The following is a 13,416-nucleotide window of genomic DNA, read 5'->3' on the forward strand; positions in this document are numbered from 1 at the left end:
GTTAGCCTTTGCTTTTTAAGACATGTTTACTTCTGTGTATGTTCTCTACGTATTTACTGATGTACGTCACCTCAGAATTGCTATCCCAACAATGATGCCACACAACTAGCAAGGGAATGGAAGAGTTCACTTACCCTGGAAAAAAAAACCCACCGGAATTTGGAAAATGGTAAATAAAGAAATAAAGTAAGTACATAATTTATAAAATAAGTACATATGTCTTTATTTGGAGTTCCTTGAAAAGCAAAGGCTATTCAAAGAATAAGCTGTTAGAGTCATATTAATCCAACTATATATAAATTACATATACAAATGATGCTACTGCACTGGTTAAAGTGAGAGTTTTAAGTGCAGAAGTCAAATGGTCCCTGAAGAAGCTATTCAGTGAAGCACAAAGCGAGCAGCTACAAATTGGTAGTTGGTCATAAGCCCAAGTGCAGCGTGCGCTACTTGCAGAAAATAATCTAAAAGCTTTAAATGATAATATATGCAAAATAATGATCTAAACATATAAAAAAATGGCTTAAAGCCTTTTAAGTAATGAGAATAAACAAAAATAATTTCATGTGGAAAATGGTATGGTTTATTTAAAGGACTTTGCACGGCCAGCAAAGAGGCCTGATGTGTCCTTCCACTGTATGAATGACCTCCCACGTATCGGAGGGAAGAACGCAGTCCAGATAAGAGTTTTAGTCAAAAGGAACAACCTGTGTCCCTGCTGTAATCCCAGCACACGTAACATGCAACCCTTGGTCACTCCCTGTGCCTCTTCCATTAAGCGGCTGGTCGTTGACCTGTGCTCGCCAATGTGTACGGTGCCTCCCAAGACAAGCTCAGAGAAAAAAAACCCAAAACAAGATGCAGCTTAAATAACTCACAGGTGATGGCTCCATTTCCAAAAGCAACGAAAAGTCAGAATGGTCCTCTCCTTTGCAGGAGGACAAGAGAGGACGACTAGCACAAAGCACATCTTAAAAGAAAATCAAAGGAAAAAAAACCCCCAGATTTCAAAGGGAAAAGCAAAAAGACATGACAGAAAGCAGATTTTCAGCCAACTGATAAGACAGGAGCATGTGCCTCTCCCCCATCTCAACTGCTACAGCCTGACTTGAATAAAGCTGCTCTGATAGCTCCGACCCTGGAGAAACCCATCCTTCCCAAGGACCTTGACTATGCAGGAAACGGTTTCTGCTCTGAGGGCACTATGTGACGCATATGGTGAGCCTTGGAGTTTTAAATCCAAGTCCTCTGTAACAAAATTTAGGCAGGAAGAGCTCACATGTGTTTCAGAAGGTATTCCTATGCCATTTGCTAATTTATTTTAATCCATCAACGAAGGAATGGTTTGTTCAGAGAGTTATACTTTTAGGCAAAACAGTCGGAATAAAGACAAAGCAAACAGGAATAGAAGGATAACATACAAAATATTAACACTGAGTTGTTCACTATGAACTAAACACAACTAGAGTTAAAATTTAACTGTAGTTTTACGTGGGGCGAGACCAATAGCTTTCACATGTGAAATAACCAGTGTTTGACAAAGTATATATTGCAAAGCTGTAGAGATGTTTTAATTACAAAACTCTGGGATTACTTAAAAAAAATAAAAATGTTGGGGTAAAAATTATCAGTTATGGTATACATATTTGGGATGTCGAGTTATGCTAAACCTCTTTTATATTACAATTCAAGAAAAAAAAACCCCAAAACATAAAAGGAGCTGGCTACAACGAAGGGATGAATTAGATAAAGACAGTTACCTGGGACAAAAGAATGCAATATAAAAGAATAAACATTTCTCAAGTAGCAGACAGCTATCACCTACACTAAAGTTAAACCAAACAGGCATGTTGCCAGTGCTGTCCACAGATAGTTGTCAAAGAATAATTTTTAAGGCCAATTTTATCAATAGTAAGTGGAACTAGACACATTACAGCATTTTCGTACAAGTACCTCAGAACCGCGTGCAGAGATTCAAACCCGAACAGAGAACATACTTACTCTATGTGCTGCCTCTGAGGAAAGTAGTGCTCAAGAGCTCAGATACACAAAGAGAGAGGAGATAAGCAGCCTCCAGTTAAAATGTAGTACCCCTGTCCGAATATTACAGCCCCATTGACGACACTGTGCAGTTAGCCAATGAACAATGGCTGAAGTTGAGCCATTCCTGCTGGGAAGAGGGGACAAAATTGCCTACAAATTGTCCAAGAGTGAGGAGCAAAAACCTTGCAGAGCAGAAGCCCACCCTGTCGTTTCTAAAGATGCAAAATAAATTCTGTCCCATCGCAGGTATTTTTTGCAGTTAAAAATTGTTTACTAATCAGATCGTAAACATTGTCTTTTTATCTAAAAATGAGGCTACACATTTTTGCTATGCATAAAAATGAGGCTATGCATAGTCCTATGCGTATCAACAGTAGGAAAGAATAAGGTGTATGATGCACATTCACACTCCTTTAAGCCTACTGCTTGAAAATAGTAGGACAGGCTCGAAGATCCAGTGACTCTCTTGCCAGCTGAAGTACCTCACCATGCTGGCAACTCAGTTAAATAACCACTCCCTTTTTTCCCCAAAAGTAAAGGGGGGAAAAGTAGCTTGAGAAGAACTTCTGGTGGCGTCACAGTTTAGGAGGCTCAAATCTAGCAGTTGCAGCCTTTCTTTTTCACACTGACATAAAAAGATGCCGTGTAGGCCCTCTGCAATATCTTGCATTAAAAATGAAAATTCCAAGAGGCAACATTTATTTTTTGTCAGTTATCCAGGAGTCAAAAATTTGTTCTCAAAAGGTTAAAAGCCATTTGCAAGGTACATATTTCTTCTGTGAGGATTATCACACACTCAGGGTTTTTTTGGAAGCAATATGTAAAATCCTTAAACTCCAAAAAGATTCCAAGACACGGTACATAATTACCTTAAGCAACCATTGTCTGCTATTGTAAAGAAGGAAGATATGTTTGTTTAAAAGATGTTTTAAAATAAAGACAGAAGGCATTTCAAGCAAGGGTCTATTACTAGGTACTTATAGGAAATAAGAACAGGAAAGCAGAAACAAGCTAATCATTCCATGTATCCAAGAGGAGTGTGAAAACAAGTCGATTTCCGGACCCTGTCCCTGAGGTTGCCACCAGTAAATCAGCAGGGATGAGCACCAGCCTAGAGACCTTTATCCTCCACAAAAAGTAGGGCTCACCAAGAAGCCGGGCAGCTCTTCCACTAGGTCAGGGTCTGCGGGGCAGAGACAATAAAGTGAGGAAGGCAAAACCAATAATGTAAGACAGTTTTTTCCATCCACATCCATCTCCTCCATGAGGCATGGTGAGATTTCAAACACAGGTAGAAGTGAGATGAGGTTACTGAGTTGCTGCCTCTTCCCTAATTAACAGGGAAGGGACAGGAGACACTGACTCTTCCTTGAACTGATCCTGTGCACAGACTTGAGGGTTCATAAAACTAACCTAATTGGAAAAAAAAAAAAATCCAGAACAGATTGCTGTAAGCTGAATTGGCTTAAAGTGCAATCAGCCAAGGTCTAGAGACCCAACAGTGAACGAATGGGACAACAGAGCTGAGCAGAAGAACTCAAGGGCAAGACCTGCTTTTCAGGCAGCAGAATCTATCACTGCACACGTAACATCTAACCTTAGCCTATTTAAAAGCTGCAATACCTTAGCTTCCCAACACTGGGATTCAGGAAACCTGATGGAGGCATATCTTCTGTATAAAGATATATTCCTTGCCCAGAGCATCTTAACTCCTACTTTTCTAGAGCTTAGCCTACAAAATGGCCCAGCTATGATAGCACTTACCCCAAACACAAAGGACCCAAGCCCAGCATCAATGAGAAGGTTCAAACCCACACCCCCCAGTCCCTGCAGAAGAGCTCTTATCACGTGGCTTTGGACGACAGGAGAAGGCTCATTCTTCCTCTTGAAGCTAGGCAGGAGAAGGAAAAGAAACAAAGACTCACAGGACACTGCAAGAACACAAAACTGGGAAGGCCGTGCAATTCAGCTGCCTCCCCACTCAGCACAGTGTTAGTTTCTAGCCCTAGCAGTCAGGACCCTTTATGCGTTGGTTTAGTTTATTTTTTTTTCCCATAGATCTGTAATGGGATAAAATATTGAAAGAACTACTTGGAGAAGAAGCCAAAACCTGGGAATTCCTCCTCCCAACTTCAACAGCCAGGCTGCTGCCATAGTCCCTCCCAGAAACCTGCCATCCTTTGCTCTGCTTCTGAACTCGCCAGCAGTCAGATCGCATTGTCCCAAACCCCCTCGGGCTGAACCCTGTTCTGAAATAACACTCGAGTCATTTCTTCAGAGTCCGCTTCACATTATGAGTGCACATAGATCTCAGCACACACGACGGGAGCTCTGAGCTGGCCTTCTCAGTGAACTTCTGCCAACTGCTGGATCCCATTCAAGCTCGGAGACCAAGCAGAGGCTGAAATGCACGCACGCTGCAGGTTCACCGACTGGTGTTTCACAACTGGCTCGCACTGCCCTTTGCCGGTACCGCTTCCCATTGGTCTCACCAACTTCTCCACCTCCAGCCTCTCCTTCCCTCTCCCATCCCTGCGTGCCAAGGCTGTGCAGTCACTTGGATCAGGCAGCCGATAACGTTGGAAAACTAACACTACAATAGTAACCAATGCAGTAAATATACATATATATAGGCACATGTAAAGGAAATACTTTTCTGCCAGTTTAGTGAGCTAAACTAACTTGCTGAGGGATGAAGCGATCACCACAGCCAATACAAGGGAAGCAACAGAAGGCGGTAGCCAGAGAGGGTGAAGAGCTTGGTTTTTGCTGCAGCAAACTGCTCATCAGTGCAGCTGTCCTGTACACTGCACCCTCAGATCATCTGGATTAACTGAGAGACCACAATGCAATCAGTGGCAAGTGCTGCTTCACAATTTACCTTCTCACCCAACTGCTCCTTCCCCCCTCTTGCCCCCGCCTGTTTATGATCACAGGGCGAGTCGGATCAGAGAATCAAATGAGGGACGGGGAGGGGAAGGGATCCCTGTCTCTCCACATTTTTTTTCCTATATGCATCAGTTTCCTGAGGGAATTCACCATACCAATTGTTGAGGCAGTCCTGCTGGTGCAATGCAAGGTACAGAAACAAACAGCAATGGCGCCTAAACTGGCAAAATGGCCAAAATATGATGACGAAACTGTAAGCTTAGGCTAGGATAGCATTAGGCTCATCCTGAAGGAAAACAGCACGGTCTTAGAGAACGTTGAATTTCCTCAGCTTTCAATACCATAAAGAGTTGCTTAAGGAGTTTAGAAGCCTCCAGAGTCAGGTGGCAATTATGGTTTTTAGTTATAGCTTTGGGTTTAAATAAGCTTCTTTTGTTCATGCTTTTATTTAGGACTAATTCCTGGCTCACACCTGGCCATAGAGTGTGGTATATCAGACAGCTTTATAAAACAAAAAACCTAAGAAAAGTAATTATTATCTATGTTTCACCCATGAAGAGACCACAGCATCACACCAAAGGCCTGAATCAGAGCTGAGAATAAAACGTGTCTTTCACGGCTTGAATTGAGGATCTGCAAGGCAGGTGTCCCACCTCCTGGTGTGATCCTCCAAACAGCTGGATTGCAGAAAATGTTACTGCAAGTTCCACTACTAAAAATAAACTGACCTTAAAAGTTTTATCACCCTCCCCAAAGCACTAAATTTTGACACATCAAACTCTATGTGGGAAGCTGGAAGCGCTCAGTGTCTTTCACCATCAAAGCCTCAGCAGAAGCTACTAGGTGAGAATCAGAATGAACGAGGAGGGAGAAATGCCCTTTCTCTGTTACTATTTCAGTTATACACACAGCATAGTGAAATAAGGATTAACTCTGCTTATTAATTTGAAGTACCACTGGATGGATTAAAAAAAAAAAAAAGTCCAATGTTAAAGTTGGTAAGCCCCCAACTTTGCAAACAGTGGGGAAAGACAGTGAGTCCAAGTCCAAAGTCCAAAACAAGAGAGGTCATAAGTTTAGTATTTACTTTAAAGCAAATATTTCACCACTTTTTTCAAAGCCAAACAGAGCAGAGAAAAAATGAAAAAACCCAAACAAACCCGTAGAAATAAAAGCCATGTACCTTTTAAAATACTTTTAAGTGCAGTACATTTAAAACCGCTATACACTAAGCTCCCCAGAAGTAAATTTGGGCAGCAGAGACACAGCTAAAATAAATACATAAACTAATAAGCCGTTAGCAACCGTATCTCCACGCGCCTCTCCATGGCAACGGGTGCGGAGCAGAGCGGGACTCGGGCTAAACCAAAGCCGCCCGGGTCTTTAGGCGAGGCCCGCTCTCCGCGGCGGCCTGGGCGCAGCCGGGACCACGATGAAGGCGCCGGGCCGCCCCGCCATTTTACTGCGCGGGCAGGCACATGGCTCTGCCGCCGCTGCCGGCTGCTGTCTCGTCCCTCCCGCGCCGCCGCCGAACAGCCCGGCCGCGGGAGACTGGCTACGGGTAAGCGACACCGAGAGGGAGTGGCCCGCAGAGTGTGCCCTTCTCCAGAGCGAAAGAGAACTTACTTTCCTTCAGAGGGATTTTAAGCGGGAAAGCATCCTCCGCCGCGCCTGCCGAAACGCCACCCCGGGGCGGGAGAGAAGCGGGCAGGAAGGAAGGAAGGAAAGAAGGAAGGAAGTAAGGGTCGCAGCTTGCAGCTTGCATGCTAGAGCCGGCCGAAAATTCTTGCCTGTGTGTAGGTTATTGGTTTTACTTCAGGGAGTATCGCACAGGAAGGTGAAGGTTTATGAAATTGGCTGGATAGGACTGTGCTCTCGGGGGGTGTTCCTATCTATAAGTACTGGGTAGGAGCAACTCCTGAGTTTGTGCCACGCTGAACTTACTACTTTATGAAACAGAAGAGTATCGGGCAACATTTAGTCCAATTTAGCATTACAATTGTGCAACAATACTGTTAATGAAAACAGATTTGATCCATAGTTTTGCTTCCTCCCCACCCTCCCGAGCTATAATGTCACCGAAATTCGGGGATAAAAGAAAACTCCTTAACACCAGTTTAGCATTAAGAAGCAGGCATTTCTTTTTATTGCAGCGTCGGGTGTCAGGAGGATAGTTCCTCTAATCAGGCACACCTATTGCTGGTTCTCTTGTCATATTTATACACAAATGTTCCAAAGATTACAAAGTGGTACACTCCCCATTACAATAATTGATTCATATTTCTTTGCCTAGTATGCAAACTAGAACGCATGCTTGGTTCCCTTCTCCGCCTCTATCTTTTGAGTAGGTGGTATAACTTGGGTAGGGGGCTTATGGGTCAGTGGTTGTGTGGACCTTGGCCCAAATTACCTTTCCCCTAGTTTCTCAGTACTTCGGTGTTGGTAATTGCTATATGCCTTAGGAAGATAAGGATGCTTCTGGAGGCAATTAGTGTCCTCCCTTTCTGAAAAGTATGTACATAAGGGCCTTGAAGTGTCTTGTAGCTCCTTTTTATCATGATGTGTAGCAGGTGCTCATTCTAAGAATTGTTAGCCTTCTACCTAAAGTAATAATGAATAGTTTCTTATTACATATAAGTAGGCCTTTGTTACAGTCCTGTCTTTTTTGCTACAATGTGAAAAACCTCACTGTTCATTGTAAATTAGCTTATGAAATACAGGTTTAATAAATACTGTTTGCATATTTAAGCACACCTTTGACTCTTGCTTTAAAAGGGAACAGTCACATGAACAAATGCTCTAAGTAGTACTGACAACTGCAGCAGAACTGCCTTTAGTAAAGTCCCATAATGCTATGTTTACACATCGAACACTGAATGTGTCGGCAACAGTCACTGGTCTTGACAAGATGAAAGTAAAATATTTCATGTAATTAATCTGAAAGCTACCTAACACCTAACTGAAGGTGTTTAACTAAAGGGTTGTATGTTTTTTACAGCAGAGATGGGAAGGCAGAGCAGGAATAGTTATTTTCCTGCGGGGCTGGGGATCCTCATTTCTATGAACAGCAATTTTTGTAGTTATTACTTTGTCTGTATTAATTTTTAGGGAAACAGCGAAATATACAGTACACGCTAAAATCCTTCCCTGGTGCTTTTTTTTAACCTTTTTTCATGGTTTTTCTTGTATAGATGGAGGCCTACACTGGTAGGGATACCAGTGTAGTTAAGCTACTTTGAATGAATTAACTGCAGTTGGAAAGGGTCCCTTTCCCAAGGGCGGCAGGTCCGTGGTGTGGGTTCTCCTAGGCCAGCACTGGATCCCTGCCTGGAACAGCTTTTCTGTCTGAAGCCCCTGACTCAGGCTGAGTTAGGCCACTCAAATGTGCTGCTCTCTTGAGTACAGCTGGTTTTTGGGTTTTTTTGGAAGGTGTAAGTTACAATTATAGCCTTTGCAGCTCTGTTGTTACAGCAAGGCCCCTACTAGCAACCTTATGTCTATGTAGAATATTATTACTTGTTTCTGGGTAAAGGCATGCCTGGTCTAGACAAGGCCATTTGCATCAGGGGAATCTAAATACATCTGAAATTGTTCAAGGGAAATGTTTTCAATCTTTAGCTTGTTGAATACCAGGAATTAGATACCATATTCTATTGGTAAGATCTAAAATCTCAATGTTGGCACAGCATGAAAGGTACAGATTATTTGTAAAAGGGCCTCTTGAACATCTATTTTAAATGTAATAAATTGACTGTGACATTTAAGTAAGCAAATTGATTCACATATCAAATCTGTTATTTTTCCAAAGTTAATATTGAGGCAGACCATCTCCCAGCAATATGCAGTAAAGAACAACGCTGCTTTTAAAGGGTCTTCCAAGTGATTATTAAACCACCAGGTTGACATTGCAAATAAAGACCCTAGCAACAATTAAATGGTTATACCTAGGTTTTGAAGTATTTTAAATTTATTTCAGTTCAACTAGCCCCCTTTAGTTAGTACTTCATGACACCAGAAGAAACTCTATGTGGGAAGCTGTAGGATTGTTTGGTTTTACAGGACATTTTAAATATATATACTTGAGAATCGGTTTAGGGGCAGCATGAAGGGGACCCCCAAGGGTGCCTGTACTCGGGATAAATTTTGGTGCCTTCCAGCAAAACACCTCGCAGAAGACACGGCTTTGCAGGCGGGCTGAGGCCCGGGCCCGGTTTTCCCTCCGGTGTCATTTATTTATTCACGGCGGCGGCGTTTTCTTTCTCGTTTCTTTGTTCCTTTAATTTTTCTTCCATCTCACGGGGCGCCCGCCCGCGCCGCCTGGCCCCGCAGACAGCCCCCGGAGCACATGTGCGTGTCACAGCCGGGCTGCCTGCTCTCACAGCGGAGGGGGAGGGCGCCTTTCGCATGGAGCCGCTCGGTAAGTGAGGGCAGCACAGCGCTGGGCCCTGTGATGCAGCACTCGTGTGCGGGCGGGCCCCCCTGCTAGGCGCTGCCCGCGTTCGGCACACGGGGCGGCGGAGGCGCGGGGCTTGGCCCCGCTCCATGGAGACCAATGGCATCGCTCCCACCCACCCCCACCGGCCCCGAGCCCGCCGGCACGCACAGCCGCACGCTTCAGCCCACCATGGCACCGCCGCCGCCAACGCCACCGCCGCAGCTCCGGCCTTCGGCGAGGTGAGTGCCGGCCGCCGGGCTTCTCCGCGGAGGCCCAGACGGTTCCGGGCCCCGGTGGCCACCAGAGACGGCCGCGATCGCGGCGGGGGAAGCGGAGGGGAGTTGTGTGGGAGAAGGGGGGGGGTGGGGTGGGTGTGCGTGCCGGGGGGACGGGGACCGGGATAGGGCCGCAGGGACCGGCGGTCGCCGGCCAACATGGTGCCCTCCACCGACTTCCCTTTCTTTTCGTCCCCACCCCGGTCTCCCGGGGGCTCAGACGCAGCTTTTCGGTGTACGGGGCGCGAGAGGGGCCGAGAATGGCGGAGTGGTGGGGGCATCGGTGTGGGGGCAGAACGGCAGTTAACGGTTTTATCCGTTGGGGGGGGGGCAGGGCGGCCTGCCGGGCTTTGCCTCTCGCGGTGGGGGGAGGGGGGCACTGGGGGGTGCCGCCGGGAGGTGCACGGCTGCCTGTTCGTGGGCGCGTGGCCGGTGGGGAGGGAAGGGCGGGGGAGGTGGGGGTAAGTGCAACAACATGGCGGCGCAGCGCGCTCCTGCGGGGGGGGACGGGGAGCGGCGGACTTCTCCGAGACACGAGATTTCCTCCCCCCCCCCGCGGAAGCCAGACGAGGCTGGCGCTCTATGGCTTTTGCTCAGTGCTAGAGTGGCCCTCCAGAAGCCCGGGTTGTTCTCCCCCCCCACACCCTACGTCATCCCTTAGAGGACAGCCAATGGCGAGAGGGCCTATAACGAGGACGTCAGCAAGGGCCCTCGGCCTCTAGTTGCGGCGGTGCATTGTGGGACATTGGAGGCCTCGCGTCTCGGCAGGAAGGAAAGCGGAGCGCGGGGGGGGGGGGGGCGGGTGTGTGTGTGGGCCGGTGCGGTAGGGCTGTCATGGCGACTAATATCGAGCAGATCTTTCGGTCCTTTGTGGTTAGCAAATTCCGAGAGATCCAGGAAGAGCAGCAGCAGCACAGCGGGTAACGAGCCTGACCGGGGCGGCGGTGGGGGTGGCGACGCAACCGCGCTCGCGCCGCGGCCTAGTGCGCGGGGAGAGGAAGGGTGTAGTGGAGGCGGGGGAGGTGCGCGGGCCCCGCTTCGGGATGGAGGGAGACGGGCCGGGGCCTAGGGTTTTTGCGGGTCGTTTCGGCGTCAACATGGCGGGGCCCGGGGGCTCGCGCCCTTGCGAGCGCCTTGAGCGAAAACACGGCGGGTGGGGGAGGGGCGGGCGGACGCACGCGTTGCCTCCTGGCGAACGCGCAACTCATTTTCACTCACGGGTTTTCGATGTCGGTCTCCTGTGTCGGGGCAAAAGAGGAAGGGGCGAGCGTCTGTGCAATTTGTCTTACTGCTTTTACTATGTTTAAGCCCGCCGAGTTTTTACCGGCCTTATCTCGCAAAGTAAGCAAAATCTACTGGAGGAAAGTGAGTGATGGGTGCTTATTTTGTCAGGGGAGCCTGTACGAGTTCTTACATAAAGCGCGGGGACTTTGGCACAGTGAAGAACACGTTTTCCTCCCTTGTGCCTAATGCTCAGTTGTCACAACGTGTTCTGTTGTGAATAAGTGAAAGTTAATCAAAAGGCAGATGTTTCACTAAAAGCATGGCTTCTTCAGGAGGCTAAAATACTGTATTGAAGGGTTGAGTATAATAAATGCTTATGAATTAAAAATCAAAAAAGGCTCAAAATTGCTTGTATTATGTTGATATTTTTTTTGGTTAGTGGAAAGGTAGAAGGCCAGCCCAATGGTGACACAATCCCAGCTGAGCAAGCCAACCCTTCAGATGACACTGTTGCTGGTGCTGGGAGTCGTCAGAATGATCAGATAGTGCAGAAAATAGAGGAAGTGCTCTCTGGAGCCCTTGATACAGAGCTGCAGTGCAAATCAGGTAAATGAAAACACATTTGGGAAATATGTTCTTGTTTAAGAAGATTGTCATAGTGCTTAAAATTGAATCAATTTTACAGAGATGAAAAAGTACTTTTCAGTACTGCTCCTCTCACCAAGCTTCATCTGACAAGTTGTATTGTAATATTTCAGTATTTTTTTTTGTGTGCTGTGATTTACAACCATAGATGGACAGAGAAATACGTAATTTAAAAATCGAAGCTGGTTATTATATGGAAGCATTACTTACTGTGTGAAAAAGTTACTTTGTTTCTTTCCATTACAATAATGATAAAATGTGTAATTAATATCCATATATAATTGTGCTTTATTTTGTATATATCTACTTTAGGGTCTCAATGAGCAGTTTTTACCTACAAAGCAGGTACTGATGGATAGTAGTATTGTTTATTGTGTTGTTTGGGATTGGTTTGCAAGGTTATTTCTAAAAATTTATTAGAATTCAGAACTGTATGATTAACTATTCTGTCAGAGTAAGATGCTTTGTTTTTTTAAGATTAATAATGCACTTATCTTTAAAATGCAGATACTCACATTGCAATCTTCCAAAGGTTAAGAAATTTTTATGTAGCAATCTCATAGCTTCAACAGATCAGTTGCATATGAGTATCCCTTCTCATGGGACTAGTCCTTTCTGTAAAATTTCTGAATCGGTAGAGTTAGTGAGATGAAGGCTCTAATTAATGCATTTCTAATTTTTTTGAGTTGAAACATAGGTGACTGCTATGTGCTTGGTAAGTATAGTTCCAGAGTGATTTTTTTTTTTTAAGAAGCAGTGTAGAAAATTGTTTATTTCAGAGATGCTCTTTGCCAGGTTTTGGAATTGCTTTTTCTTTTATGCACAGTGGCTTGTTTACCTTGAGCATTTTCAACAGTCTTTCACTTATGCTGTACAAACAGCGCTTTAGGCTGGCTTCTGTTTGGTGGGGTTTTTTGGGTTTTTTTGTATTTTCTTTGTAGAAGAGTGAGGCAAGCTAATATGGTAATAAGTAAGTGAGACCTATTAACCTAGAATTTAGTTAATAAACTTAATCTATGGTAAATGTTCCCACTGTTCATATCTGGAAAGGAGTTAATGTTGCTGTTGGACAACAGAAATTTTCTGAAAACGCTGTGTAGAAAAGGTTATTTGACTCTGCTTCATTGTCCTCTTCCATTGCATTCACAATATTGGTGGAAACACTATTGTTTGTTAAGCTGTTTATTCCGTAAAAATGCATGTGCTTAAAACTACCTGAGGTACTTGCTTATGCAATCTTAAGTCATGTTTGTTTAATAGTATTTAATTACAAACAGTTGCTGAATGATTTTGCATTGTTTACTTGAAAGACTATGCTTTGTAATCACTGCCAGATTATAATTGGAGAGCCATATTGCTGCACTGGCCCATATATATATACTTATTGAAGATAACAGGGAAGCAGACTTGAATATGTAGCTGATACTTAATGCAAGTTATGACAAGTTGCCTTTAATAGAAGTGCCTTTACTGTGAAAACATGGCACTAGATCCAAAGAAGGGTAAGAATCTAACACAGGTTAAATTCAGAGGGAAATGAGGTGTGGAGTTTAAAGAAGGTGGTCGAAACCTCAGTCTTCCTCATTTCTTTACCCCTCAGTGATTGCTTGTCCCTGCAGTCACTTAGATTTATTACTTACTTTCCTGTTGAAGCAAAAGCTCTATTAGGTACTTGCAGGTTTGCAGCTGCTTGTGGCAACTGCAGTCTGGTCTGAGCAGCTGGTTGCCTGCAGTGCCTTAAAACTTGTTTGGGATTGGGGAAGGTAGATGCTGTTTCTCTAAATTTATTTGAAGGAATTAGTCAGTGAGGAACTTAATCAGTAAATATGCTTAGATAATTTCTAACACACTAGTAATATTTGGCTCACTCACAAGTTAAAGCATAGGAGGGAATAATGGGCTGGC

General features: G+C 45.0%; 2 protein-coding genes across 10 annotated transcripts in view; one reads left to right on the forward strand and one right to left on the reverse strand.

Moving 5' to 3' along the window:
• Positions 1-6,706, reverse strand: part of GART (phosphoribosylglycinamide formyltransferase, phosphoribosylglycinamide synthetase, phosphoribosylaminoimidazole synthetase) — a 39,855-nt gene extending 33,149 nt beyond the window's left edge. The window contains exon 1 of one of the 3 annotated variants that reach the window (XM_054814036.1): positions 6,559-6,706. The gene's annotated coding sequence lies outside the window, so the exon portion shown is untranslated. Of the gene's footprint in view, positions 1-2,001; positions 2,154-3,191; positions 3,213-6,558 lie in introns of those variants that run through there. The other 2 variants (XM_054814047.1, XM_054814025.1) reach the window with 2 other exon arrangements.
• Positions 6,707-9,305: 2,599 nt separating this feature from the next.
• The window catches only part of SON (SON DNA and RNA binding protein), a 41,392-nt gene continuing 37,281 nt past the window's right edge, over positions 9,306-13,416 (forward strand). For 4 of the 7 annotated variants that reach the window (XR_008578006.1, XR_008578008.1, XM_054833191.1 and 1 more), the window contains exons 1-2: positions 9,306-9,606; positions 11,306-11,472. Coding sequence is in view for 4 of the 7 variants with exons in the window: in XM_054833191.1 (XP_054689166.1) it covers positions 9,485-9,606; positions 11,306-11,472 (289 nt within the window). In the remaining 3 variants the exon portion in view is untranslated. Of the gene's footprint in view, positions 9,607-10,367; positions 10,563-11,305; positions 11,473-13,416 lie in introns of those variants that run through there. The other 3 variants (XM_054833170.1, XM_054833181.1, XM_054833216.1) reach the window with 3 other exon arrangements.

The sequence above is a fragment of the Grus americana genome, chromosome 1 (genome assembly GCF_028858705.1).
Source record: "Grus americana isolate bGruAme1 chromosome 1, bGruAme1.mat, whole genome shotgun sequence".
Classification (NCBI taxonomy): domain Eukaryota; kingdom Metazoa; phylum Chordata; class Aves; order Gruiformes; family Gruidae; genus Grus; species Grus americana.